Genomic DNA, 27,991 nt, shown 5'->3' with positions numbered 1-27,991 from the left:
GGGGGGGGGGGGGGTGCTAGGCCAAACCCAAATATGGGCACGGTGCTGCCAATGGGGACTCGCTTCCTTTTTTTTGATGGGGGGGGGGGGGGGTACTCACTTCCGTGGGGCCCACATACGAAGAGAAAACTTTTCCATTTGGATCCAAAATGTCCGCCAGTGCGCGCGTGTTCCATCGACCAGAGTCCGGCTCAGTCCTGCTGGCTCTGGTTCTGCTTGATCAGCTTCTTCTTGCGCTGCGACACCAGGTCGTAGAAGGGGTCCTTTGTGATGCTCGCCCTTTCAACATCCAGAGACATCATCACTCGTTTATTTATTTTTTTTCCATCACTCGTTTAGAATCAACGCAGTGATGTCCCCGATCATCGTTCACGTTAATTTGACATTTTCATATTTTTTAACCTTTAATGGGCTTTACACAGATCTGATCGGCTGACGTTTTGCATTTTAGGGAAAATTGGAAAAGATTGGTTGTCATGTCATCCATCATTTGCACATCGATCAATCACCTCATTGATCAGATCTGCAAAATAAGACGGGCACAGCAAACGTTCACCTAAAGGGATTTCCTGTGTTAATATTGGCATTAATAATTCAAGATTTCTCAACATTGAGTCCGATTTTTTTCCCCCAAATTGCTTTAAATACATTTTTTTTCTTATTATTATTCATCAGCATTTTTTGCAAGATTTTTTAGATTGTTATTATTTATTCCCAGTGCATTTCAGTGGTTGTCAATTAAATGGGAATTTTGGCTTTTCATGGACCAGGGTGGTCCCAATTCCCAGCAAATGAACCCTAAATAAATAGTTTGCTTAAATAAATGTAATATATTAGTTCATCTTCTGATTGGATCGATTTTCTATCCTTTTTTTTTTGTTTTAAGCTCACAGATCGGTGATCCGCTCCAAAATCCCGATTGCCCAAAAACTAGTATAAATAAAATACTCCAACCACACACTGTAATACATTTCTAATTTATATTCCTTTTAAACACAATGCAAACATTATAACAGGCTAAAAAAAAAGTACAATGTAAATGAATGGCAATAAAATAAAAAGTATTTTATAGATAAAGCCCCTTTTTAAACCAAATGTAAAAAAAAAAATAAAAAAAATCATTAGTTCTTTGTGCCGCCAACATAATAAGTGTTTGTTACCTGATGGCGTCGATCCAAGAGTCTCGCTCGCCGGCGCTGGCTGCGCAGATGGCGTACGATTGGTGTTTGCCTTCCACCACGCGTCCGTCCGTCTCCGTCTTGCACGCTTTGATCTTCTGACCCCGACTGTTGGGGTTGTACAACTCCAGGCAGTACTGGCACCAGCGGCAGCACATCACATACACACAAAAAAGAAACTAAAGTAAGATAATGCATGCATTATATCCTAAAAAAAAAAGAAAAGAAAAATAGCCTACCCTGTTTTTACTGGGAAAAAAAACGCTTATTGACACGGTTTGTCCCTATTTTTCAAGGTTATTTTTTTAATGCATTTATAATTGGTGTCAATTATATTAAAAATTTTGCTATTTCAGCTTAAAAAAAGTTATGAATTAATTCATATATTTATAAATATGTAAATAAATACACAATTTTAAAAATAAATATGAAAGTATAATTAAAACACTATAAATTATACAGTATAATTTTACTTACTTTTTTTAGATTATTTTTAATGAATTTATATTTCTCTGTAATTAAAACACTAGAAATTATATAGAATAATAAAAAAAAATTGGGGGGGAATTTTAAATTTTTTAATGAATTAATGTTTCTCTATAATTAAAACACTATAAATTATGCAGTATAATTTTACTTACTTTTTTTTGATTATTTTTAATGAATTTATATTTCTCTGTAATTAAAACACTAGAAATTATATAGAATAATAAAAAAAAATTGGGGGGGGGGATTTTAAATTTTTTAATGAATTAATGTTTCTCTATAATTAAAACACTATAATTTATGCAGTATAATTTTACTTACTTTTTTTAGATTATTTTTAATGAATTTATATTTCTCTGTAATTTAAACACTAGAAATTATATAGAAAAATAAAAAAAAAATTGGGGGGGAATTTTAAATTTTTTAATGAATTAATGTTTCTCTGTAATTAAAACACTAGAAATTATATAGAATAATAAAAAAAATTTGGGGGGGAATTTTAAATTTTTTAATGAATTAATGTTTCTCTATAATTAAAACACTATAATTTATGCAGTATAGTTTTACTTACTTTTTTTAGATTATTTTTAATGAATTTATATTTCTCTGTAATTAAAACACTAGAAATTATATAGAATAATAAAAAAAAATTGGGGGGGGAATTTAATTTTTTTTAATGAATTAATGTTTCTCTATAATTAAAACACTATAAATGATACAGTATAATTTTACTTACTTTTTTTAGATTATTTTTAATGGATTTATATTTCTCTGTAATTAAAACACTAGAAATTATATAGAATAATAAAAAAAAAATTGGGGGGGAATTTTAAATTTTTTAATGAATTAATGTTTCTCTGTAATTAAAACACTAGAAATTATATAGAATAATAAAAAAAATTTGGGGGGGAATTTTAAATTTTTTAATGAATTAATGTTTCTCTATAATTAAAACACTATAATTTATGCAGTATAGTTTTACTTACTTTTTTTAGATTATTTTTAATGAATTTATATTTCTCTGTAATTAAAACACTAGAAATTATATAGAATAATAAAAAAAATTTGGGGGGGGATTTTAAATTTTTTAATGAATTAATGTTTCTCTATAATTAAAACACTATAAATGATACAGTATAATTTTACTTACTTTTTTTAGATTATTTTTAATGAATTTATATTTCTCTGTAATTAAAACACTAGAAATTATATAGAATAATAAAAAAAATTTGGGGGGCAATTTTAAATTTTTTAATGAATTAATGTTTCTCTATAATTAAAACACTATAAATTATGCAGTATAATTTTACTTACTTTTTTTTGATTATTTTTAATGGATTTATATTTCTCTGTAATTAAAACACTAGAAATTATATAGAATAATAAAAAAAATTTGGGGGGGAATTTAAATTTTTTTAATGAATTAATGTTTCTCTATAACTAAAACACTATAAATTATGCAGTATAATTTTACTTCCTTTTTTTAAAGATTTTTTTTAATGAACTAATGTTTCTCTATAATGAAAACACTATAACTTATATAGTATAATTTAACTTATTTTTTTTTTAGATTTTTTTTTTAATGAATTAATATATTTCTATAATTAAAACACTATAACTTCTATAGTATAATTTAACTTATTTTTTTTTAGATTTTTTTTTTTAATGAATTAATATTTTTCTATAATTAAAACACTATAACTTATATAGTATAATTTAACTTATTTTTTTTAGATTTTTTTTTTAATGAATTAATATTTCTCTATAATTAAAACACTATAACTTATATAGTATAATTTAACTTATTTTTTTTAGATTTTTTTTTAAAATGAATTAATATTTCTCTATAATTAAAACACTATAACTTATATCGTATAATTTTACATATTTATTATTATTTTTTTTTTTATGAATTCATATTTTTCAAAATGAAAAATAAAGAGTTCCTTGTGGTATTTGAACGCTCACCGGTTTGCGCGGGAAGGGGACGCCTCTGACGCACAGGTTCTCCAGCGGGATGATGCCTCTGGGCTCCTTATCCTGCCAGTGAAAAGCCAACCATCAGGAGCATGCCAAACAGCTACCTACCACCGATAGAAAAAGTCTACACACCCCTCTTATAAATGGCAAAGTGGTGTCCCAATCAAGTAAAAAAAAAACTTTATTTGACTCCCGTTTGACACGAGTTTGAATGTGATTGTTTATTTTGAACACAGCCACATCCCATTATAATAAGGTGTGTACACTTACGCAACCTAATCTTTTCTTGGTTATTTTTACTTACCCTCTTGAAAATATATATATTTTTTGCAATTGAGTTGTACATTATGGTGAGAAAAGGTTTCAAATGATGCAGGTTGGTCACATTTGAACAGGGGTGTGTAGACTTTTTATATCCACTTGTAGCTTGTTTGCAAACGGGGAGCGTCTGGAGGGAGGCCTTACGGTGGTAAACTCAAAGTAGTAGAGACAGTTGTCGGTCAGGATGAACCATCGCCTCTTCCACGTCTTCACCCGGCCGCCTTCAGATCAAGACGGAAAATGCTCAAATGTTGAAAACGAAAACGCCGACTCTTGGAACGTGAACCGAAGCGCTCGCGTGCCGACCGAGTTTGAGGAGCCAGCCTTCTCGGTCGGGGTTGAAGAACGTGTGCGTCAGGTCGTTGCCGTCGTCCTCGGGAATCTTGAAGGGCTCCTTGCGGATGCTCTCGTACAGTTTCTGAGGCAAAAAGGAGGAATCGTGAATGCCTGGACAACATGCGTCATCAGAAGTCATATGGAAAAATAGAACTGCAAGGTGTATCATAGAATGGAAATAAATGATCAATTATTAACCTTGCTATATGAAGAAAATGGGAAAAAAAGTAATACAATTATAACAAAGAAGGAATGAATCTAGAAACGATATGAAAAAAAGAGTAAATCAAATGTAAATCATTGACAAAATGAATATAACTAATAACGCTAAATAAAAACAATAACATAAGACAAAATTTATTCTATAAAAAAAATAAGTAAATAAAAAAGAAAACGTAAAAAATATTTCAAAATAAATTAAATAAAAGTGAGTTATAATTCTAATATATATATATACGCACACATATAATTATGTGTAGTAATATGCATGCTATTATTTTATACTGTATGTTAAATATATTCTTATACATAATTACAATTACAAATTGCCAATAATAATAATAATAATGCGTCCCATTTATATAAATAGAAATATTGGAAAATAAGTCAAATACAAACTGTAAGAATCAATCAACTAAAATTACAAAAAAAACAATATAGCAAAATAAATAAATAAACTTAAAACTATATAATAAAATATAATAATAATAATAAAAAATATTCTTATTTTTGAATACCACATAAACAAAACAGCTAAATAAGAATATATTTCAAAATCAACTCAATAAAAATTGCAATGCATTAGAATATTACAGATAAAGAATAACAATTATTTAAAATATCCTCATAATGTGAATAAAATAAAAATGGGATTATAATCATTTAAAATTAAATGTAGATACATTTAAAAACAAATAATGACAATAATTTTAAAATCTATAAGGGAAATAATCAATACTAGAAAAACATTACAAAATGAATGCAATTAAAGAACAATAGTTATTAGTAATTAAAAAAAATAAAAAGAATTGCAACACACTTGTGGTTTAAAATGGAAGAAAATATTAATAAATAAATTAAGTAATTTTGTACTTGCAACTTATATGACATGATTATTTTCTTCCTGGGGTTCCTAATAAAGTGGCCCACAAGACCAACAAAACCAAACTCTTATCCAGTGAAATCCAAATTCCCAAATATTTGATATCACGTAATATATCCTATTTTTTTTTGCGACTGCTTCCAGTGAGTGTGTTGACCTGCACGCGTGTTTACCGAGAGCAACTCTGTGGGGAGGTCGCGGCCGTTGTTGATGCCCTTGTTCATGCACACGAATCGCTCCAGCGTGGTCTTGTCCTTCACGTTGGGGTTGTGCAGGCTTGTGTTCAGCATGATGATGGCGAACGACAGGATGTAGCACGTGTCTGTGGCGCGCACACGCAGAAAGAGAGCGAGGTCAGCGGGACGCACGTGCGGCCGCGGAGGAAGACAAGCAAGGCAGCAGACGCCAAAGTCCCAAAGAAAAACGCTTTGCGGACAAAAGTGGGAAGGCGAGCGCTCGGCAATACATTGCAGTCATTGGGTTTATTTACAGCGTGCAAAATGGGCGGAGCTACATGGTGGCCTCCATTGTTTACCATACCATCCGCAGTCATAAAATGTCATCTCATCTCAATTAGTAAATCATTGTGTCACCCCCCGTTGAAAAGGTTCTAGCTCCGCCCCTGAGAACTAATCCACAAGTAAAAAAAATTGGGGTGTCAGGCGATTAAAATTTTTAATCATAATTAATCGCGTGACTTTAATAGTTAACTCACGATTAATCGCAAATTTGATATCTGTTCTAAATGTACAATAAAAGATTTTAAAAGTTTTCATACTCTTGTTAACATAAAAGTGGGGAAAATGTTAAACTACTTTTAGTCATTGATACAGTAATTCCATAATAATTCATAAAATTGGGTTGCACTGTAAAAAAACGAGTGTGATATTGATTTGTGTTAAGGTCATTTTTTTCTGCCACTAGATGGCATAATTGCGTTTTTAAGACATTGGTGACAGCTCAGTGCATTTTTTCTTACATTACGAACTAGCTCATCTTTAACATGAAGTAACTTGTGAAATTCTGCACATTTTTAAAAATTGTAAAATACAACTTTGGCCCCAGTTACCACAAAAGATATGACTTATTAATCAATTAAATGACTGCTAAATTTTGATGTGGATGTGTCTGGAAGGGCGGTCATTAATCACACGTTAAAGGAACTTTAAATTAACTCAAAATGAATGCACTAATTTTGGCACCGGTAAAAAAATATTTTTTTTTTAATTCAACCTAATTCAGGCGAGCTCACCCGTGGACTGGAAGACGTTTGCGTTGCATTCGCAGTATCGGGCGGCGAAGGCTTCCATCATGCGGTCGATCTTCTGGGCCTCGCCGGGCAGACGGAAACTCCACAGGAACTGTCTGACGGGTCCGCCGGAGGTGAAGGTCAACAAGGTCAAAGCGACATCATCGTGCGACGTCGCGAGCAGACGTCGGAGTGTGATGTCATAACAAGAGCCGTGACATCATCGCACGTTGACCGACCTGAGCGCCTGGACCAGGTTGAGGTCGCAGAACTGGTGAAGTTCCACAAAGGCCTTCAGGCTCTGCAGGTGCAGCTCGTCTCTGATGAGAAAGAAAAGCCACAATGGAACTTTGGGGACTTTTTTTTCTCACCGAGGAATAATCAGACAAAAAAGTGAGCCTAAAATCAGCACTTCAAAGTAAAATGGCAGACTTCCTGTGTGTCTTCATGGGCGGGGCTTGTTGAGACTTTTTTGGTGGGTCCACTCATGATAAGCACTACTTCTAAGTCAAACTGGCTTTGGGGCTGAATTAATTTTTCAACTTTTTTTTTTCAACTCGGGAGGCCAAATGAGCCTGAAAGAGCCGCTTCGACGCAAAACGGAACATTTCCTGTACATTGAGACTTTTTTTGGAGCGTCTACTTATGATGGACATTTTGACCAAATGTTATGTTGCTAAGTCAAACGCTTTAAGGGCTGAGTTTTGGGGAATGCGTGTTTTTGGGGTCCTTCAGCGGAACCATTTTACTGCAGAATTATTTTGGTGGGACTTCCTGTGCATTTTTAGTCACGGCTTCTTCTACCAAATTTCCCACTCAAACTTGCGAGAGGGGCTGAATTTATTCCCCCCACCCCATTTTTTGAGAAAATGCTGCTATGAAGCAAAATGGAGTTCCTGTATTTTTTTTGGCCATAGTTTCTGGAGACTTTTTTTGTGGCTCTACTCTTGATAGACATGCCTACCAAATTTCATGTTACGTAGTGAAACTGTCTTCAGGGGCTGAATAAAAAATATTTAAAAAAAGCCTCTAATTTTTGTGGTTAAGCATCAAACTTGGCTGGCAGGGTCAAACTAAAAAACGAAACTAGTTAACAATCTGGTGACTCTTTCTGTCGAGGTGGTTAACCTTTTTCACCTTTCGCCCAGAAACTCCCCGATGGCCGTCTTGTTGAGGCCCTCCTCCTTGTACAGGAAGTCGGCGATGCAGGCGGCGTTCCTCTCCAGTAGCTTGTTCTCCACCAGGTAGTTGATACCCTGAAGATTCACATTTGTTAGCAAATGGACAACATTTCTGGGACAATTTTGTTTTCGAAGGACCTCTTGAGTGGGACAACCAAAATGGCATTGGTTCTAGAGACTGTTTTGTCGGTCCTACCTACCAAATTTCATGTTGCTAGCACACCTGCAAACACGCACAAAATTTGCTACTGTATATCAGATGAATTAAATGGCAAATAAAAATTAATCCAGATCTGATCCAGATTGCACATTTAGCCGCAATGTGAACACAACAAATTCATTTGTTTGCACCTCAGCCAAATATTAATTCGCTATGTTTATGTTGGATCTTAGTCAATATTCAATGATTTTACAATGAAGCCTTGGCAGAGGCCCTTATAAACAAATCAAGTTTAATCCAGATCTGATCCAGATTGCACATTTGGCCCCATTGTAAATCCAACAAGTGGATGTAGGAATGTCAATTGTGTTTACACTTGTCAGAAGGATTAAATGACAAATCAAGTTGAATCCAAATCTGATCCAAATTGCACATTTATCCACAATGTAAACGCAACAAGTTCATTTGTTTGTACCTGAGCCAAATGTTAATTAGTTATTTTTGTGTTGGATCTTAGTCAATATTGAATTATTTTACAATGAAGCCTTGGCAGATTCCCTTAAAAACAAATCAAGTTAAATCCAGATCTGATCCAGATTGCACATTTGGCCCCAATGTAAATGCAACATTTTAATGTAGGAATGTCAATTATTTGTGTTTACAATCCATTCAATTGATTTAACAAATGTTGCAGCCTTGGCGGAGGTCTTCGAGCCCTCTGTTTGACAATGATCTCATCTCCTGCTCATGTGTAAATGGGAACCAAGTTCAGTAATTCCGATTCCCTAAAATCACATCCTGTTTCTGCTTTTTGCATTTTAAAGAAGTGCAAATAAAAATATTTTACTCTGTCATAAGTTACACCATTTGGACAAAAGTATTAGGACACATAAAGGGATTGAAAATGAGCAAAATCTGCCGTTTTTCTCATCTCTTGCCACCTTCAAGTGGTCTATTTCAGTTCAAGTTTCCAGTTTGCAAACAATGCTGTGATGTGTGAAGCGTGGAGGAAACCACACATGCGGCATCATCGGGCTAAACAGGAAGTCCTTGCAAACCCCGCCGGGTGCACGACAACAGACTTTTTGCCGCTCACCTTCTTGGGGTCCATGTTGAATTTCTTCTTCCCATTAAAGAACTGCTTCCTTCCCATGTTTCTGCTGCAACAAAAAACACAAAACAGCTGTTGATGGCAAGGCGCCAAACTTAAAATAAAAATGACAAATAATAATATTTCCCAGCCGATTTTTTGGAGCTCTCTATCATTAGGGATAGACCGATTATCGACTGGGCCGATTATCAACATCAGCCTTTTTGAATAATCATATCATTTTAAAAAGTGTCATCAGGGAACTAATTATTTAAATTTCAAGAGATGCTGTGCTGGCTTTGCACCTTCTGTTTTTGTTTGAAATTAAAACTAAGATGAGTGAAAAATAATAATAATACAGTACTTGGGAAACTTTATTCACAACTATAAGGAGCTATTTATTTAAATGTTTATTTAACTTTTGAAAACATGCTACTGCCGCTGGGAGATACCAGAACATTTTTACCTCTAATATTTAACAAACCCTCAAAGTTGTTCAATAAACATCCATCCATCCATCCATTTTCTTGACCGCTTTTCCTCACAAGGGTCGCGGGGGTGCTGGAGCCTATAAAATTCAATTTTTTTTTAAAGCTGAAGTTCGTTTTTTTTTTCTTCACATTTTGATGCCAATATTTATTCAAATGAATATCGGCTCCAAATATCGGTTATCGGCACGCTTGACTACTAATTGGCGCTGAAAAAAAAATCGGGGTCCATCTCTGCTCCTCATGATGGACTGGCTTACTTTTCCTCAGCCAACTGGAAGTTGAGAATCTCGGCCATTACGCTGTCGATGTCCTCCCTCAGTTTCTGCACACACCAGGAAAAGTCTCCATGAAGTGCATTTTGTCTTTCCAAAAGGCTGCCATTGTACCTGGATGTCATCCAGCAGTCCTTTCTTGTGCATCTTGATGCTCTCCAGCTCCAACTGTTCAGCTGCTGTGAAGTCTGACAGAACTGCAACACCACAAGTCACGTCATGAAGATGTTAACTCGGTAAAATTGGATCTTTGACGTCTATAGCCGTCATTGGCAGTGAATGACTTATGATGAGCCTTAACTTTGCAGTGGCAGGATATTCAAATTGAGGTTTTAGTGATAAGAAGAAAAAATATATATATATACACAACAAAATTAAAAGGCATCAAAAATGTAATGAAAATTGAGATTTACATTCTATTTGAATAAACAAAGGCAACGTAATTCCTTGTAAAATTCCGCCCCCCAAAAAAATCAAACACGACCAAGTTTGCAAAATTGAATACGAATTAGAATTTTTATTTCAAAAAATGAATAGAGCAAAAATAACGTGAAATTTCCCTCCAAAATCAAACAAAAATTCAGCATTTTACAGAAGATAAAGGCAAAAAATCTTTATAACTATTCTCATTTAAAATTATAAATTTATATATAATATAAATATAATAAATTTAATCATGTTAAACAAAAAAATAACACAAAATGAATGAATGAAAAAATAATGATTTTTGAAATAGATAAGAAAATTAATAAAAGTATCATTTATAGTAATTTTTATGCAGAAAAATATATGAATAACATGCGGCATTTTGATAATTTTTTTTTTAAAAATGATTCAAATAAAAAAAGCTAACTTTCATATGGAGATTTCTAATCAATATTCGTGAGGAAAATTGGAAATGTGGAAAATGCTATTTACAAAAATATGTGTATACTAAAAATATATTTGAAAGAATATAAATATCAAGACTAGGGATCTTTCTTTGACATTACACAATAATCGTTGTGACCACAACAGCAATCTGTGAGATTGAAAATCCGCCATAGACCAAAAAAATGTCTTCCACTTGACGGATTTATTGCTTTGCATGAAAGCGTCTTTTCGCGGGGGGCGATCATTGGATCATCGGCGCGCTTCCTCTTGCATGTGAGCGACAACGCGGCGAGCGCCACAACACGACAACACTCCCTTCCTGTGTGCTGCTTGAGCAACACGCGCGCGCGCACGCACGCACGCAAGTCATCGAAGATGTTGCGAACATCGGGAGAAAGAAGAAGCAGCGTTGAAAGGAAATGACAGCACACTTGACTTTGTTCGACTGGCGTCAAAAATCGAGAGACGCTTTCTCAATGAGCAGCATGACAGGGTTTTGCAATTAATGTTGCTTTTGGGTAAAAAAAAAAAAAAAAAAGTTTACATGCTTACATTTGTGTCTCAATTCACTGTTGAGGATAAATTGATAAGAAGTTCAATTCAGAATTGTAAATAAAACAAAGGCGTAACAAATTAAATGGGTGGGGTCATGTTTAAGAATGATCATTTTAAACAAGAGGGAGCAAAAAATAATAATAATAAAAAAATATATATATCTAGGTTAAACTGTATAGTTTTGAATGGAAAATTATTATATTAAACAAGACAAAGCAGTGAAAAAAAGAATAAAAAAAAGAATAAAAATAATCACTTCATTCTTTTATACAAAACTTTCAATGACAACAAAATTTATATTATTAGTCGTACTTGGACAAAATAAAAAAAAAAAGGATGGTGAAAACGGATCTTAAACAAAAACTGTTATAAGAATGTAAACAATTCTGACATTTAAAAAACATCTTATCTGAAACTAATAAACAAAATAAAAAATAAAAAAATTCAAATGCATGTCAGTCAGCAAAAATAAAACATCTATGAAGAGATTCAGAATTTTCAACAACAAAAACAAAAAGCAAAAATAAAATAAAAATTCATGGGGGGCGGGGGGGGGGGGTCATAGAGACAACTCAAGCAAAAAACATAACTACAAGATAGGCAGAAAAAATCAACAAACAAAAAAAGAAACATTACAAACGGGCAACAATAAAACAATGAAAATGTGTCTTACCCATTTGGCCGTCAGTCATGAGCGCCACCAAAATAAAAGTGTGATGTGACAAGATGAACTATGAGAATGAGCTGGTGCGGATGCTGCATCAGCACAAAGCCTCCAAAATGACACGTGATTGACTGACACGCTCCGTAACCTCGCCGCTTCCTGCCCCCCCCCCAGCAGGAAGTCACCCTTTCAAAATAAAAACAATGACTACGAGAACGGAACATGATGTGCTCTTGTGACATTTTTTTTTTTTTTTTTTTGAATCACATGACATCATGTTCCAGCAGCACTGTCTGTAACGTCCTGTTCTCTTCGAAACAAAGCAAGGGATGGCTATTGTTGATCAAGTCATACAGTGGATATCAAAAGTCTACACACCCCTGTTCAAATTACTTTTTTTTGTTGGTGGTTTAAATAATTTAAGCAATGAGAGAAGGATAAATCATCACAAAACGTTGTACACTATTCATTGTGACCGGTAACCTAAACAATGGTTGCAAAAGTGTGTACACCCCCTTATTAGCACTGCCATTGACGGCTTTTGACGTCAAAAATTCATTTAAATTATTTCTATTAATTTAACATTTTTTCCCCCACTTTTGTTAACAAGAGTATGAAAACCTAGAATTATTTTTTTTTGTACATTTAGAACAGACGCCCCTAATTTTTAATAATCTTTTATTTTATTTTTTAAATCATAATTAATTGCATGACTTCACTAGTTAACTCACAATTAATCGCAAATTTGATATCTGTTCTAAATGTACAATAAAAACAATCTAGGTTTTCATACAATCATTCAATTCAATGGCAGTGAATGAGTTAATGGCACCTGTCTGTGTTCAGAACTCACAGATCACATTCAAACTCACCCTAAATGGGAAGTAGCACACACTTTTCAAAGTAGGGCTTCAAAGACGGGTTACAATCTATAACGGTGGTTATAAAACTGTGTTCAAAAACTCAACTGTCAGATTGTATGACGTTGGGTTTTGAAGTAGTTCGGGTTTGAAGGATGGGTTTGGATTTCCAAGTAGAGTCCTGTCCCAATTTTTGATACCAATTATTTACAAAATTGAATAAAGAATGTGTGACCTAAGGTTTTGAAGTAGTTCGGGTTTCAAAGTGGGTTTTTAAAGATTAGTCTGACTTTCCAAGTGGGGTCCCAACATATAACAGTGGTTACAATAACAATTTAAAAATTCAGCTGTCAGAATGTGTGATCTCAGGTTTTAAAGGTGCCAAGGTTTCAAAAGAAGGTTTGGCTTTCCAAGTAAGGTTCCAATTTTCAATAGTGACTACAAAACTGAGTTAAAAAATTTCAGCTGTCAGAATGTGTGATCTCAGGTTTTAAAGGTGCCAAGGTTTCAAAAGAAGGTTTGGCTTTCCAAGTAAGGTTCCAATTTTCAATAGTGATTACAAAATTGAGTTAAAAAATTTCAGCTGTCAGAATGTGTGACCTCAGGTTTCATATTGTTTCAAAGGAGGGTTTGACTTTTCAAGTAGGGTCCCAACATATAACAGTGGTTACAATAACAATTTAAAAATTCAGCTGTCAGAATGTGTGATCTCAGATTTTAAAGGTGCCAAGGTTTCAAAAGAAGGTTTGGCTTTCCAAGTAAGGTTCCAATTTTCAATAGTGATTACAAAATTGAGTTAAAATTTTTCAGCTGTCAGAATGTGTGACCTCAGGTTACATATTGTTTCAAAGGAGGGTTTGACTTTCCAAGTGGGGTCCCAACATATAACAGTGGTTACAATAACAATTTAAAAATTCAGCTGTCAGAATGTGTGATCTCAGGTTTTAAAGGTGCCAAGGTTTCAAAAGAAGGTTTGGCTTTCCAAGTAAGGTTCCAATTTTCAATAGTGATTACAAAATTGAGTTAAAAATTTTCAGCTGTCAGAATGTGTGACCTCAGGTTTCATATTGTTTCAAAGGAGGGTTTGAATTTTCAAGTAGGGTCCTAATATATAACAGTGGTTACAAAATTGAGTTTAAAAAAATTCAGCTGTCAGAATGTGTGATCTCGGGTCTTAAAGGTGCCAGGGTTTCAAAAGAGGCTTTGGTATTCCAAGTAGGGTTCCAATTTTCAATAGTGGTTACAAAATTGAGTTAAAAATTTTCAGCTGTCAGAAAGTGTTATCTCAGGTTTCAAAGTAGGGTTTCAAAAGAGGGTTTGGCTTTCCAATTAGGGTCCCAACTTTTAATGGCCATTACAAAAATGAGTTTAAAAAAAAATCAGCTGTTAGAATATGTGATCTCAGATTTCAAAGTAGGGTTTACTGTTTATGCTTAGGATTGTGTGTGCTGGACAGAAGCTTGTTCAGCATCCTCCTTAGTCGGGCTGTGGTCTGAAGCAAGTCGACGTTGTCGCCACATGACATCAAGATCAGCAAGTGTTCAAATGTCAATGACGCCGGAAAAGTACCAGCATTATTTGGCCCCCAATTTTTTGAAATACCCAAAAAATTATAATTTTTTTTTTTTAAATAGGGCCAAATAATGACTGGGGTGCCACCTTGTGGATGGAAAAGTACAAGAACAAGTTGAACAAGTTGAAAGAGGAAGTTGAACACAAGCAACTGACTGACACACACACAATGACAAGAAATGTGCATGTGTGAGTGTGTACGTGTTACAAGTTCCTGTGCTGTCACACGGTAGCTCGTCTTTGTGCGTGCGTGTGGAGTTTGAAGCGGATCAGCATGCAGGCCATCAAGTGTGTGGTGGTGGGAGACGGGTACGACTTTCATTATTATTTGAATTTATCAATTAGGATCAAGTTTGCGATTTATAACTGTTTGATCATTTCTCTATTTGTAAAAGCGTGCGAAGTGCGAGTGTGTATGTGCGCGCGAGGGCGTGACTTCAATTTACAAGTGCTGAGCTTTACTTGGACAGTATGGCCAAAAATATTGGGACACGCCATTGCTGGATCACATGTTGGTGAACCAGTTTGAGAATAATGAGGAATTTTCTATTTTGAGGCGTACGCCGTTTGTTGCGATCACGTCGGAAGACTTTGGCCAACTTCTTTTTCTCGACACAAAGTCGACTTTGTAAGAAACGGCGCCGGGATGAGTTTGGTGCGGAAGAACAGTCGGTGGATTGCACGTCGGTGAGCGTCCGTGTCATAAAATCCCCAGAGACGCAAGACTTCCTGGTCTTTACCCTTCCACTTCCTGTGTGTGGCCCAATACTTTTGCCCATAGGGTTTATTCTTCTAATATGATACATTATTCATTACAGTATTTAACTAGTCAAATGTACTTATGGCTTGTTCGTCACAGCTTAACAGAATGAACTGGCTAACTAATTGAGAGACTAACTAAACTACTAACTGACTGACTTACTAACAAAGTAACTTACTGATGACGGATCAACTGACCAACTAACTGAAGTCCTGACCAGCTAAACTAAATGACAGACTAGCTAACTGATTAACTGACTGCACAATTCACTGACTGAACAACCAACAGACTAACTTACAAACACACCAACTAATTAACTAATTGATTGATGGACTAACTAAGGGTCTTTCTGTCTGAAAAACTACCTACCTAACTAACTAGCTAGTTAAAAGTCTAACTGACTGACTGCCTAACTAACTACCTATCTAATCACATTAACTAAATAACTGAATGACTGGCTAACTAACTAACTAACTAAGATACATAGATTTATTTATTGGTAACACAAACCTGACTGACTGACTAAATAACTAAGAAAATCACAACCAACTGACTGATTACAAACTAACTAATAAATGGACTTGCTAATCAACCCACTTTTCAACCAATTAACTAAACTAACTAAAATAAAAAAAACGAACCAGCCAACAAACCAACCCACTCACTGCTGTAAAAGACGAGCTGGCCCGAACACATACGTGGAATTTACAGGGTTTATTTTTTGTAAAGTTTTTTTTTTTCTGTTGGAAAAGAAGGTTTGATCAAGCTGTTGACATCATCAACTTGTGCAATTCCTGGAAGGGATCATCCAAAGTCCCAAATAAATAATGATAACCAATTGGGTTGTGTCTGCACGAATGGCAACATCGTCTCCTTGGCGGAGGTAACAGACTGGCAAGCTGACTGCACTTATTTAACAGAGACCTCATTTTAACATCCTATGCGGTTGTTCGCGTCAAGAAAAAAACCCAAAAACGGGCGTCGCAAGCAGCTTGCGTTGTGTGTGTGACGCCAACGTGTCAAGCTCACCACTTCCTGTTTTTCACACACTTCACTTCTCTTCAAATTGACAGGCACCCACACACTTTGTGTCTTTTTTCACCGTCATATACATGTGTGTGTGTGTGTGTGTGTGTGCGTGTGTGTGTGTGTGTGTGCGTTTTCCAGAGCCGTGGGGAAAACATGTCTGCTCATTAGCTATACAACCAATGCCTTCCCGGGGGAATACATCCCCACTGTGTGAGTACACACACATGTACACACAAAGATTTTCACACGTACACACAGACAAGCATACGCACAAATACCGACCCAAATATATTCACTAGGGGTGTCAATCGATTAAAAAAAAATTGGAATCGTAATTAATCGCATGACTTCAATAGCGATAAAACACAAATATCATATTGGCTCTAAATGTGCAATAAAATCCAAAGTGTACGTTTTCATACTCTTGTTAACATAAAAGTGGTCAAATATGTTAAACTGATAGAAATATGGCTGCATCTTTTAGTCATTGATACAGTAATTTCATAATAGTTCATCAAATTGAGATGTACTGTAAAAAACAAATGTGATATTGATTAGTGGTGAGATCATTTTTCTGCCACTAGATGGCATAGTTGCATTTGTAAGACATTGGTGACAGCTCAGTGCATTTTTCTTTACATATTAAGACCTATTTAATTTTTGACATGAAGTAACTTCTGAAATTCTGCACATTTTTTAAATGATAAAACACAACTTGGCCCCAAGTCTCCATAAATATATGCATTATTATGACAGTTATATTTCTATAAATGCCTGCTGCGTTGCGACTGGAATTGCCCCAATGAAGGCTTTCCAAGTAAGGGGCCGTCATTAAAGGAGCTTTGAATTCATTTCAAATGAATGCATTCATTTTGACACCCCTAATATTCACACATGTACACACAAATATTTGCACACACACACACATACATACACACGGCGATGTAAAAGATGGAAAGCGTTGTCATGACGACGCGTTCCCGTTTTTGTTTTTTTTCGAGTTTCGACAACTACTCGGCCAACGTGATGGTGGACAGCAAGCCGGTCAACTTGGGCCTGTGGGACACGGCCGGCCAGGAGGATTACGACAGGCTCAGGCCGCTGTCCTACCCTCAGACGGTACGTGCGCACGCGCGCGCGCGCCCGTACGTACACGCGCGCGCCCACACACTCATCGTCACGCGTGTGCGCAGGACGTGTTCCTGATCTGCTTCTCCCTGGTGAGTCCTGCCTCGCACGAGAACGTCAGAGCCAAGGTGAGTCTGGCGGGCCACGTGACAATATTGAACACACCAATCGCGCCTCGGAAACCAACCTCGAAAGCCTCCGCAGGCTTTAAACCCTCATTTGAAACCCTAACCTGAGCCTGAAACCACAGATTCTAAAACCAGTATATCGAAAGTTCCTAACCTTGCCTTGTGACCCACGAATGTCCCGATTGGGGGAGTTGCCGCGGTGACGTTGCTGCGTTTGTGCGCCAGTGGTACCTTGAGGTGCGCCACCACTGCCCGTCCACGCCCATCATCCTGGTGGGCACCAAGCTGGACCTGCGGGACGAGAAGGACACGGTGGACAAGCTCAAGGACAAGAAACTGGCGCCCATCACGTACCCGCAAGGACTGGCGCTGGCCAAGGAGATTGGTGGGCCCCCCCGAGACACAACTTCAAACCTTAACTTTTGTTTGAACACCTTCGCTTTAGACCCCAACCATGATTAGAATCCTGACCTGAAACCCTGACAACAGTTTGAAACCCTAATTGAAATCTATAACTTGGAAGTGTACTGCTGTGCTTTAAACCTTACTGCTACCTTGTAACTGTCATTGGAAACCCTACCTCCAACTTTGAAATATCCTACCCTACCTCTCACTCGAATCTGCCATTTAAAACCCCACCTCTAACTTGAAACTGCCATTTGAAGCCCTACCTCTAACTTAAAACTGCTATTTGGAACCCTAACTCTGGCTCGGAATGCTAATTTGAAATCCTACCTCTCACTTGAAACCATCATTTAACTCTTTGACTGCCAAAAACGTTAAATAACGTTTAGTAAAATCCTATGGAGGAGTGCCAAAGACGTTAAAAGACGTTTTTTTTTCAAAACAGAGGTGAAACTAACCATTTTCTATTGTTGATTACTGAAAAAAGGAATAAGGTAGAAACAAACTTTTTTTTCTGATGAAAGATGAGAGTCCAATCTTTCATTTGGTAGTATGTGTGTTTCCATAGTCCAAACACATAATTTTCTGTGGACCTTGAAAGATCAGTCAAAAATGCTTAAATCGGCTGGCACCCACGGCATCCCTTTTCTGAAAACGTCTGGCAGTCAAAGAATTAAAACCCTAACACTATCTTGAAACCATCATTTCAAGCCCTAATTTGAAACCCTAATCTTTGCTCGAAACCCCAATTTGAAAACAAAACCCTATCAACAGATTGAGAATCTAACTTGAAAACGTCATTTAAAACACCAACATTATCTTGAAACAATTTGAAAACTCAACTGTGACTTAAAACCCTCTCAACAGGTTGAGAATCTAACCTTCGCTTCAAACCCTAATTTAAAATCCTATCAATGACTTGATACCCTAAATAGAATCTCTAACCTTTTTTTGAAAAGCTCATTTCAAACTCTAACACAGACTGGAAACCCCAAGCTTGAGTTTTCCATGAAGAGCTCGTTACCCCAACTTTTGGAAATCTCAGCATTGCTTAAAACCCCAAACCAGACTTGAAACCCTAACCTTTGTCTGGAACCCTAATTTTAAACCCCGACACTGACAAATCTAAACCCATGCTTGAAACTCCAATTGGAAACCCCAACTTGAAAGGCCCAATACGGCTCAACTTAAATTTGAAACCCCGCCTGCGGCTGCAAACCCGAATCCCGAGCGGACCTCGATTATTGAATTTGTTGCGTTGCGTGCGTGCGTGCGTGTTGCAGACGCCATCAAGTACCTGGAGTGCTCCGCGCTGACTCAGCGAGGTTTGAAGACCGTATTCGACGAAGCCATCCGAGCCGTTCTTTGTCCTCAGCCCACCAAAGTCAAGAAGAAGGCCTGCGCGCTCATCTGACCGCAGGTGACACACGCCGACGCACACACTTGGACATTCACAACCTAGAAAATGACTCAACTTTTCATTGACACACACACATTTTTTAAAAACTGTTTTTCTTTTTTCCCATTATAAGGCTACAAAACAAGGAGATGTCCGACTTCTTCAAGAACTTGTTGAAACATCCGGCGGAATTCTCGAATGCCGGCAAAAAAAACGTCAACATCAGTCAAGTGGAAGTAAAACTGCGTCAATCCTTTGCTCGATGCTCAGTCAAATGTATTCAAATGAATAAATGCTACTTGTGATAAAGAAGGGAAAAGAAAGTCTGCAGTTATTTTAGTGCAAGATGATTTGTCATCATAATCATTAGCGCGAGAAGTGAGATGAATGGTCGCCGCGCTGCCTCTCATTCATCTCAATTCATCAAAGGCCGCCCTCTGCCAGCAGTGCAAGTCGCCTGCTAAATGATGAGTAGCGTCGTTAGCACAGAACACATAAGTGTGGATGTCAACGCAAATTAGCATAGCTTGATTGGAACATATAGAAAAGTAGCATCATTTTGAGATCAAAAGTCTGATTTTTTTTTTTTTATCAAAACACAAATATTTTCTGTAAAAAAAAAATAAATAAATAATAGAATAAAGTAGAATATGCGTCACTCGAGAAATAATCCATAAAAGGATTTGCCCATGGTTCCGGCTGACTTGATCCTCAGGTATAAAAAAGGATAGCAACCAGAACCTTCTGGCGCAAATCAACATGAGGGCTCTAAATGGCGAGCAACGCCGGCGGTCGCTCGGGACTCGTAGAACCGTTGTTACATACGTAAATGGCGTTATATTTTTCTCCCTCCCGACCGCTAGGTGGCGCTGCTGAAAACAGCATGGAATGCCAAATACCAACAATGTCACGAATACCCGGGAAAATATAACTCACAGAGGGGCCTCGGCGGGACCGTGAACCACATCCAGTGGATGAGGAGAGGTGACATCCAACCTGTCGAACCTGGGGAACGTGCATGGCGACGACCAGGAAGTAGACGGCACAGACGTCCTCCAAGGAGACGCCTTTCAGAACGGCCCATGACGTAGACCCGGTACGACTGCCGAATCCCATCCCCGATCCAGTGAGAGAGTCATTGCTCGGGAACAGCAAAAAGCATCCAAATAAGAGCAGAGCGCCGTCACGGGACAACAAAGACTTGGAGCGTCATCCCCATCCGGCCACGGCGGGGTCAAACGATGGTCGGCTCGAAAGCCAGACAAAACCCGTCGGGGTGCCAACGAAGGCACTTGGGGCTAACAGAAAGGGCGTGGCGCTGCCCCTACCCGTTTAGCGGATCCTATCGCAAGTAGAAAAATGCCGTCTTATGAGACAACCAGCAAAGTTGCACTTCGGTCAACGGCTCGAAAGGGGACCGACACAGCGTGTTGAGCACCAATCGAAGGTCCCAGGCGGGGGACTCGAGGCGAGTTTCTAGAATGAAGGCGAAGGGCACCCCTGAGGAAGGGGGCCACTAGGCCATGGCAACCCACAGACTTGCCATCCATGCCGAAATGGCCGCCACGTAAACCTTGATCGTAGAAGGGGAACGGCCCTTATCCAAAACAGATTGGAGGAATTCTAAAACAATAACAATAGGGCAACAACGTGTGACGCTCCGGAAGGACCCTCTGAAGGGTTCCGATGAATGAGGGGGAGAGGCCCCTTGGCCAGGGGCGGGGTGTGCCAGAGCATCCTGGCCTAGCGGGCTGCTCTGTTCCCTCACACGCGTCTTAAGGTTTGAACCTGCAACACTGCAATGTTTTACTTAATCAACTTTTAGCAGTTACTGTAAGCCAAGTACACAAAGAAAGTGCAAATACACGATATGAGTCAAACACAGGATCAATGCTACACACTATAGAAAATAGGATTCGTTTGTCTTCAGATAACCAAAATCAGTCTAAATAAAAAAAATCACAACAAAATGTGTGCCCAGAAAATAGACAAATAAAAATACTGTACTCCTAAAAATACATTCAATAAATCGCCGAGTTCAGGAGTAGGCAACCCTGGTCCCAGAGAGCCGCAGTCCTGTGTCTTTTAGACGTCTCCCTCCTCCAACATAGGTGAGGATCCTTATCACGCTTCTCCAGATCTTGCCGACGAGTTTACGATTTGATCAATTAGGACTCCCTAGTTGAAATTGACAACGCAGTAAAGCGTTTTTCTAAGCCCGTTGCTGCCACCATTGATTTTGACGCGCTACTGTGGTCGTTATCTTTGGCGGCGGCGCCGTCGATACGCTATTAGCGCGTCACGATGGTGTGCGTGCGTGTGTGTGTGTGTGTGTGTGTGCACGCGCGTTTGTGTGTGAAAAGGGAGGTTGGGTGATGTTCGCCGGGGCTTGCTGCATCTTCACGCTGACCATCACGCGTCTTTCTTGACAGGGACTCTCAATTGGAGCAAAGGTAAGCGTTAGTCTCCATTGGCATGCTTTTACAATTTTCATTTACAATTTTTTTTTATTTGAGAAAAACAACAATGCTGAGCCAAAAAAGGTTTCAATGGGAATTGGTTAAAATTTGACAGCAATTTTTTTTTTCTTTTATGTGTATTTTTTTATTACTAGTTTTCTTTATTACACAATATGTGTAGTTTTTGTTTTAATTTTATTCAATCATACACACTATTAAAGCACATACTGTTTCATGTATTCTCATTTATTATTATGTCAATTATGCGTTCTTATATTTGTTAGACATGCCATTTTAAATGACTGTATTATATTTATGACGGTCTTGGATGGATGTGTTTAGGATGCACACTTATAGACAATTCATGATTTATGTGTCTTAAACATTTATTTATATGATCCTGGGAGTTTTGTGCCTTGCACTCACATAATTTAATCTCATACTGTAGTGATTTTTTATAAAAGATACTGAATTTACTTTTTCTTTCATGCTGTATTCAATTATTTCCTTTATTATTCAGTGAATTGTACGTACATTTTTGAAAAGTTTGTTTTCATACATTTTCATATACTATTTTGAAGAGTTCTGTTTTATATCAAATGTTTCTTTTTTTAAATAAGCAAAAATATTTTATAATTTACATTGAGTATATATATATATATATATATATATATGTATATGCACTAATATATATATATATATATATCTGTTAGGTATTATTATTATTTTTGTGATTGTCTGGTAAAAGCATTTAATCATACGCTGTCGCTTTTATTGAACGAAGATGACACCTTTTTGGATAGATGATTTTTGCGGGCTGCCGTCATCCGCCCTGAGGGACTCCACCCACTTCAGGCTGGATGGACGATTAGCTGATTGCGCGCTGACGCGCGACCAGGCAATTCGGGTGATTGCTTTGAGACAGGCTGTTGACAGCGCTCGTCAATTTGCGACCGTGTGAGACGACCAATCAAAATGCAGCGATCCCATCCATGTAAATTTTGACAGCACGTGACGCCGTGTGCGTTTCGGATTCCGTCAAAATCAACGACATCGTCGATTCAGCGACTTCTAAAAGCCAGGCAGGTTATTTGCATCCACGAGTTGGCGACTGATCCACCCGTGCATCACGTTGTCCTTTTGTTGCCTGTCACCGCATCGCCATCACCAAAACCAAGCAGCCCCGCGTTGCTAATTAATAGTTAGCATTTGGCTACATATAGTGTCGCCGCCGCTGCATGGGACAATGAGCAAACAGCATGAAGTCATCTGACAGCCGCTCGAAGCGTGCAGTCGCGCGTGGCCGTGCTTTCCCTCATTTATCTCTCAGCCGCATTCATGCCTTGACCCGTCGTCGCCACGGCAACACCTGATGGGAACTTTTGGGACAAAAAGGAGCACGGATGCCTTGCGGGAAGAGACATCCGCTCTCGTTGTGCAAGTGTGCGACTTGATTGGATGAGTTTGAAAGAAAAACTCTGCGTTTGTTAGCACTGTAAGGGACGGAGTCATACGGCGGCCTATCCATTCACATGCTGATGTAAGCCTCTGCCTGACCATTCATAATGCACTGATTGAACAGGTCTCACTGTCCATTCACATACACAAAGTCTTGGTCTATCCATTCACATACATGTAAACACGTGTTTGTCCATTCACAGATACGAGTGCATATACACATGAAATTTGTCCATTCACATACAGTACATACATACGCAATGTAAATCAGTCTGTCCGCTCACATATGGTTCATCTGAACATTTGTTTGTCCATTCACTTACATAATGTAAACAACTGTCTATATATACAAAAAATGTACAGTAAAAATTCACTTATTGTGACTTTTACTTATCTTGCACTCTACTCCCAAAAATTATTTTAAAAAATTTAATAAAAATTAAAAAGTCAATCGAATACTAAAACTAATTAAAAACTCATTTAAAATTGAGCGTTTTCGGAGAAATAAAACTGCACATTCATCCAACACACCAACACGCTGGCGTCCTTTCGTTCAGGTTTTTGGAGGTTGTTTTTCCTCCCATTTGTCGGAACATTTTGTTCTGAGCGGAGTGGCGACCAATTATCGGCCATTACAAGCGAAGGGTGCGGGTGTGCCTGCGCGCAGCCTATCGACCATTAGCGAGCCTTGTTTTTGCTTATGTTGCCGGCGGTGCGCTAACATAATTAGCGCCTAAACATTCAACCGGCCTCTGCATCATCCGTCTATCTATTCACGTCTGTCTGTCAATCCATTCACACAAACGCACAAGTTCAAAACCCTCATCCCTAATTTCAACCCTAACCTTGTCCAAGTCTGAATCACAACACCGTCTTCAAACCCTACTTTGAAACCCTAACTGTCTTGAAACCTCACTTGAAATTCCTAACCTTGACTCAAATTTAAATACTAACCCTGTCTAGAAAAAATAAATTTATAAAATAAAAAAATAAAATATTTTAAATATTTTGTGTTGGGTTTGGTGGGTTATTCGTGTCAACTTTTTGGGTAAAAAAAATACTAATAAATTCGGTCAAATTCGTTTTTTTAGCCCAAAAAGTTGGGTCAAATGAACATCTTACAAAACAAAACAATATTTTTGGGGTGGTGGGGAGTTGGGTTAAATACATAACCCAATGTTGGGGGTTCTTTAGTGGGTTATTCATTTAACTCAAATTATTGGGTAAAAAAAATAATTCAGTCAAAAAAGGGACAAAAAAGTTGGGTCAGATGAATATCCTACAAAACAACTCAATATTGTTGGGAAGTTTTTAAATGCATAACCCAAGTTTGGGGGTTGTTTGGTGAGTAATTCATTTGACTCAACTCATTGGGTAAAAAAAATTATTCAGTCCAAAAAAAAAGGGACAAACTTATTTAACCCAAAAATTTCAAATCAATATCCTACAAAACAACCCAATATTGTTGGGAAAGGGGGGGGGGGGGTATGAGGGGCGGGGTTTTAATACATAACCCAATTTTTGGGGTTGTTTGGAGTTAAATGAATAACCCCCAAAAAGTTGCCTTTTTGACCCAATTTGGGTTATTTTTGACACCACTGTTTTTGATCCACTGTTTTTGAGTGTAACCTTGCCTTGAAACACTCCTTTAAAAACCTAACCAGAGTTAAAAAACCTTACCACGCAGGTTTTCCGGATGCTGGCTGACGGTCTCCGTTGACGTCCCCATGGAGCTCCTTCCGATTACCCAGGATGCCTTGCCCTCGTCCGGCTGGAGCCTCCACTCCACCGCTACCTCGTCCCTTATCAACAGCAGCCAGAACTATACGGGGGAGGAAAGCGGAGAAGAGCCGTCGGGGTCTGTGGGACCCCTCCTGGGCCCGGCGGGGGTCTTGATACCACTCATCTACGGCGTGGTGTGCACCGTGGGCCTGGCGGGAAACACCCTGGTGATTCACGTGCTGGTCAACCACAGCCGGGGGCCGTCGGCCACCAACATCTACATCCTCAACCTGGCGGTGGCCGACGAGCTCTTCATGCTGGGCCTCCCGTTCCTGGCGGCCCAGAACGCGCTCCTCTCCTGGCCCTTCGGCTCGCTCCTCTGCCGCGTGGTGATGACGGTGGACGCCATTAACCAGTTCACCAGCATCTTCTGCCTGGCCGTCATGTCGGTGGACCGCTACCTGGCCGTGGCGCAGCCGCTGCGGGCCGGCCGCTGGCGGCGCCCCCCGGTGGCCAAGGCGGTGAGCGCGGCGCTGTGGCTGGGTTCCTTCGTGGTGGTGCTGCCAGTGGTGGCGTTTGCCGACGTGAGGCGAGGGGACGGCGACTGCGGCATCATGTGGCCGGAGCCGGCCGAGCTGTGGAAGACGGTTTTCATCATCTACACCTTTGCAGTGGGGTTCTGCGGCCCCCTGGTGGTCATCTGCATGTGCTACCTGCTCATTATCATAAAGGTAGGGTAGGACCGCAAATGTTTATGGATCATTTTCATATCATTTAATGAATAACAGCGATAAGACATGCCACCTCAATTTCTGTTTGAAAATCAATTACTTTTACCAGATTGAATTATTGGCAGTTGTTAATACGTGTGCAGTAAGAATTTAGAAAGCTTGCCCTGTTGTTGGCCATCCAAAGATTTTAAGATGCCCCGCCTCCTGTTGTTGACTGACATCAAAGTGCCCTCGGGCTCGCATTGCGAACATCACAGCTCTGTTTTCAGTTTTTTTGTCGCATGAGAACAATATTCCAATATAAATCTGGACTGAAACCAGCCAAAGTGGCTCACCTCAGTCTGAAATTGTAACCTGGTTTTGAAATCCAAACCCTAGCTTGGACCCCGAACCAACTTGAAACCATAACCGTGTCTTGAACTACGACTTTCAAATCCTGACACTGTCATAAACTCATAACCTTGTCTTGAAAGCCTGATCGCAAACCTTAAGCCAGGCTTTGCAACTCTAATCGGAAACCCGAACCCAAAACACTTTTCAGCAAATCCGACATGTGGAATTGCCAACATTTGGCCGACGTGGGATTGTTGTATCTCGGCCTTAACACCGTTTTGCCTTCAGGTCCGCAGCGTCGGCAAACGCGCTCAGGCGACGTCGTCGCGTCGCCGCCGTTCCGAGCGCAAAGTGACCCGCATGGTGGTGGTGGTGGTGGCCGTGTTCGTGCTGTGCTGGCTCCCCTTCTACGCCCTCAACATCGTCAACCTCTTGGTGGTTCTGCCCGGCGACCTGCGCGGCCTCTACTTCTTCGTGGTGGCGCTGTCCTACGCCAACAGCTGCGCCAACCCCATTCTCTACGCCTTCCTGTCCGACAATTTCAAGCGGGGGTTCCGCAGGGCTCTGTGCCGGGACTCGCGCCGGGTGCGCAGCCACGAGAGGGCCGATTCCGACGGGCGGCGCCCCACCGAGGAGTGGGGCGGCATGGCCGTGCTCGGGCCCGGGAGCCGGGGGGAGGGGGAGGGGGACGAGTGCCGGGAAGCCAGCCCCAAAAAGATGTCACGAAATGGGATGGAAGGTTCGGAAGGTTCTGGGAGGGAGAGGACTCCAGAGGAGGTGGAGAAGGATGGAGGGGGTCGAGAGGAAGGAGAGCCAAAGTCACAAGATGAAAAGTCAGCGCTGGAAATCAGCTGCTTGTGACTGGCATGTCCTGAGCGTGTTAAATTGACCACACCCTCATTTCCAGTGAAGGACAAACTTTCCACATTCCCAGCGTGCAGACGGCATTTCAAAAGCGATACATCCAGTTGTTGTTGTTGTCCCAGGCCAGTGCAACTACGTCAAAGTGTCCTTGAGCAACATACGGAACCCCCAAGTTGTTCCTGAAGGCGGGACATCAGTCGTCAAAAGTGCTTTGAGGGCCTCGTAAGAAGGAAAAACGTGATATCAATGAAGTAGCATTTAGCAGACTGAAGCGTTAGTTTGAGTTACATGTTTAACATTTACACTCGTGTAGAGTACTTTCAACACTACTTAGTGTTTACCAGTGAATTTTTTTGGATTGGACAGATATAGACACGTTTTCTAGTGTTAGATTTAACACAACTCAGTGTTAATTTAACACCACTTTGCTGCGTAACGAAAAACTTCGCCTTTCAACTCAACTGATTGCGTCGGTGCTAAAGCTAAGTGCTAAAGCTAAGCGGACTTTGGTGCAGCTGTTGTCAATATAGTTATAGATATGTATATGCAATATGTGGGAATGTATTGTACATGTGTTTTTAAGCATGAACAAAAAAAAAAAGAGACTTATATACATAAGTTTATTGTATTCTTTTGGATGTTTTTATGGCAGTGATGTCTTTGCATTTCCACAACCGTGCCAAGCATCCAATCAGGTTGCTCCATTGTTATATCGCTTACGGCAACTCGGCGGTACGTTCTGGCGATTGCTGTGCTATGATGTGATTCTAGTGTCATAATTAGTATATAGTTTAGTTTATTTTTACTCCTCCTGTTGTTTCGTTGCTGCCACCCACTGCACGTTTGCAGGTCGATGAGAGCGAATGCATGTTTCCTCCACCCAAACGGAAATATTTAGTTGTTTTTTTTTTTTTAAAAATCGATGAGTATTCCATAACATTGTATATGTATATAAAATAAATAAGTATTCATTATTTTTCCATTGTGAATCTAGAAAAATGTAAAAAAAAAATAAATAAGAATAATTATGTATGGCATCTGCTGGCCAAAATGTGTCCCCTTTTTGGTGTCAATCTTGTGTATATTATTGTTTGGTGGCATTTATTTATTCATTTATTTGAATTAAAAAAACATTCAGATTTGAAAATCAGGTGAATTTGACAGGCAACATTAACAGGAGGGTTGATAATACAATTTTATCATTT

At 38.8% G+C, this 27,991-nt stretch overlaps 3 protein-coding genes across 6 annotated transcripts; 2 read left to right on the top strand and 1 right to left on the bottom strand.

Moving 5' to 3' along the window:
* Window positions 1–83: 83 nt before the first annotated feature.
* cyth4b (cytohesin 4b) lies at window positions 84–25,080 on the bottom strand. Of its 4 annotated transcripts, XM_077571814.1 has the most exons (16): window positions 24,817–25,080; window positions 20,156–20,360; window positions 19,118–19,278; window positions 17,570–17,706; window positions 9,961–10,043; window positions 9,832–9,896; window positions 9,090–9,153; window positions 7,790–7,908; window positions 6,892–6,972; window positions 6,656–6,768; window positions 5,577–5,725; window positions 4,272–4,383; window positions 4,110–4,186; window positions 3,633–3,704; window positions 1,161–1,315; window positions 84–279 (listed from the first exon to the last, which is right to left on the bottom strand). In XM_077571814.1, the coding sequence occupies exons 4-16, from the start codon at window positions 17,682–17,684 to the stop codon at window positions 192–194; spliced, it is 1,293 nt and encodes a 430-aa protein (XP_077427940.1). In that variant the 5' UTR covers window positions 17,685–17,706; window positions 19,118–19,278; window positions 20,156–20,360; window positions 24,817–25,080; the 3' UTR covers window positions 84–191. The 4 variants fall into 4 exon arrangements, with proteins under 4 accessions (XP_077427940.1, XP_077427941.1, XP_077427939.1 ...); XM_077571815.1 differs by lacking the exon at window positions 20,156–20,360; XM_077571813.1 differs by lacking the exons at window positions 20,156–20,360; window positions 24,817–25,080 and having other exon boundaries at window positions 19,118–19,418.
* Window positions 14,532–19,531, top strand: rac2 (Rac family small GTPase 2). The gene is made up of 7 exons (XM_077571817.1): window positions 14,532–14,679; window positions 16,298–16,369; window positions 17,161–17,278; window positions 17,353–17,415; window positions 17,641–17,800; window positions 19,104–19,240; window positions 19,353–19,531. Exons 1-6 carry the CDS (start codon window positions 14,645–14,647, stop codon window positions 19,232–19,234), a joined length of 579 nt encoding a protein of 192 aa, XP_077427943.1. The 5' UTR covers window positions 14,532–14,644; the 3' UTR covers window positions 19,235–19,240; window positions 19,353–19,531.
* Window positions 21,486–27,823, top strand: sstr3b (somatostatin receptor 3b). Its single transcript, XM_077571812.1, has 3 exons — window positions 21,486–21,672; window positions 24,824–25,589; window positions 26,211–27,823. Exons 2-3 carry the CDS (start codon window positions 24,864–24,866, stop codon window positions 26,781–26,783), a joined length of 1,299 nt encoding a protein of 432 aa, XP_077427938.1. The 5' UTR covers window positions 21,486–21,672; window positions 24,824–24,863; the 3' UTR covers window positions 26,784–27,823.
* The last annotated feature ends 168 nt before the right edge of the window (window positions 27,824–27,991 follow it).

Source organism: Vanacampus margaritifer, chromosome 7 (assembly GCF_051991255.1).
Source record: "Vanacampus margaritifer isolate UIUO_Vmar chromosome 7, RoL_Vmar_1.0, whole genome shotgun sequence".
In the NCBI taxonomy this organism is placed as follows: domain Eukaryota; kingdom Metazoa; phylum Chordata; class Actinopteri; order Syngnathiformes; family Syngnathidae; genus Vanacampus; species Vanacampus margaritifer.
The sequence above is the reverse complement of the archived record's forward strand: the minus strand, read 5'-3'. Positions and strand labels throughout refer to the sequence as shown.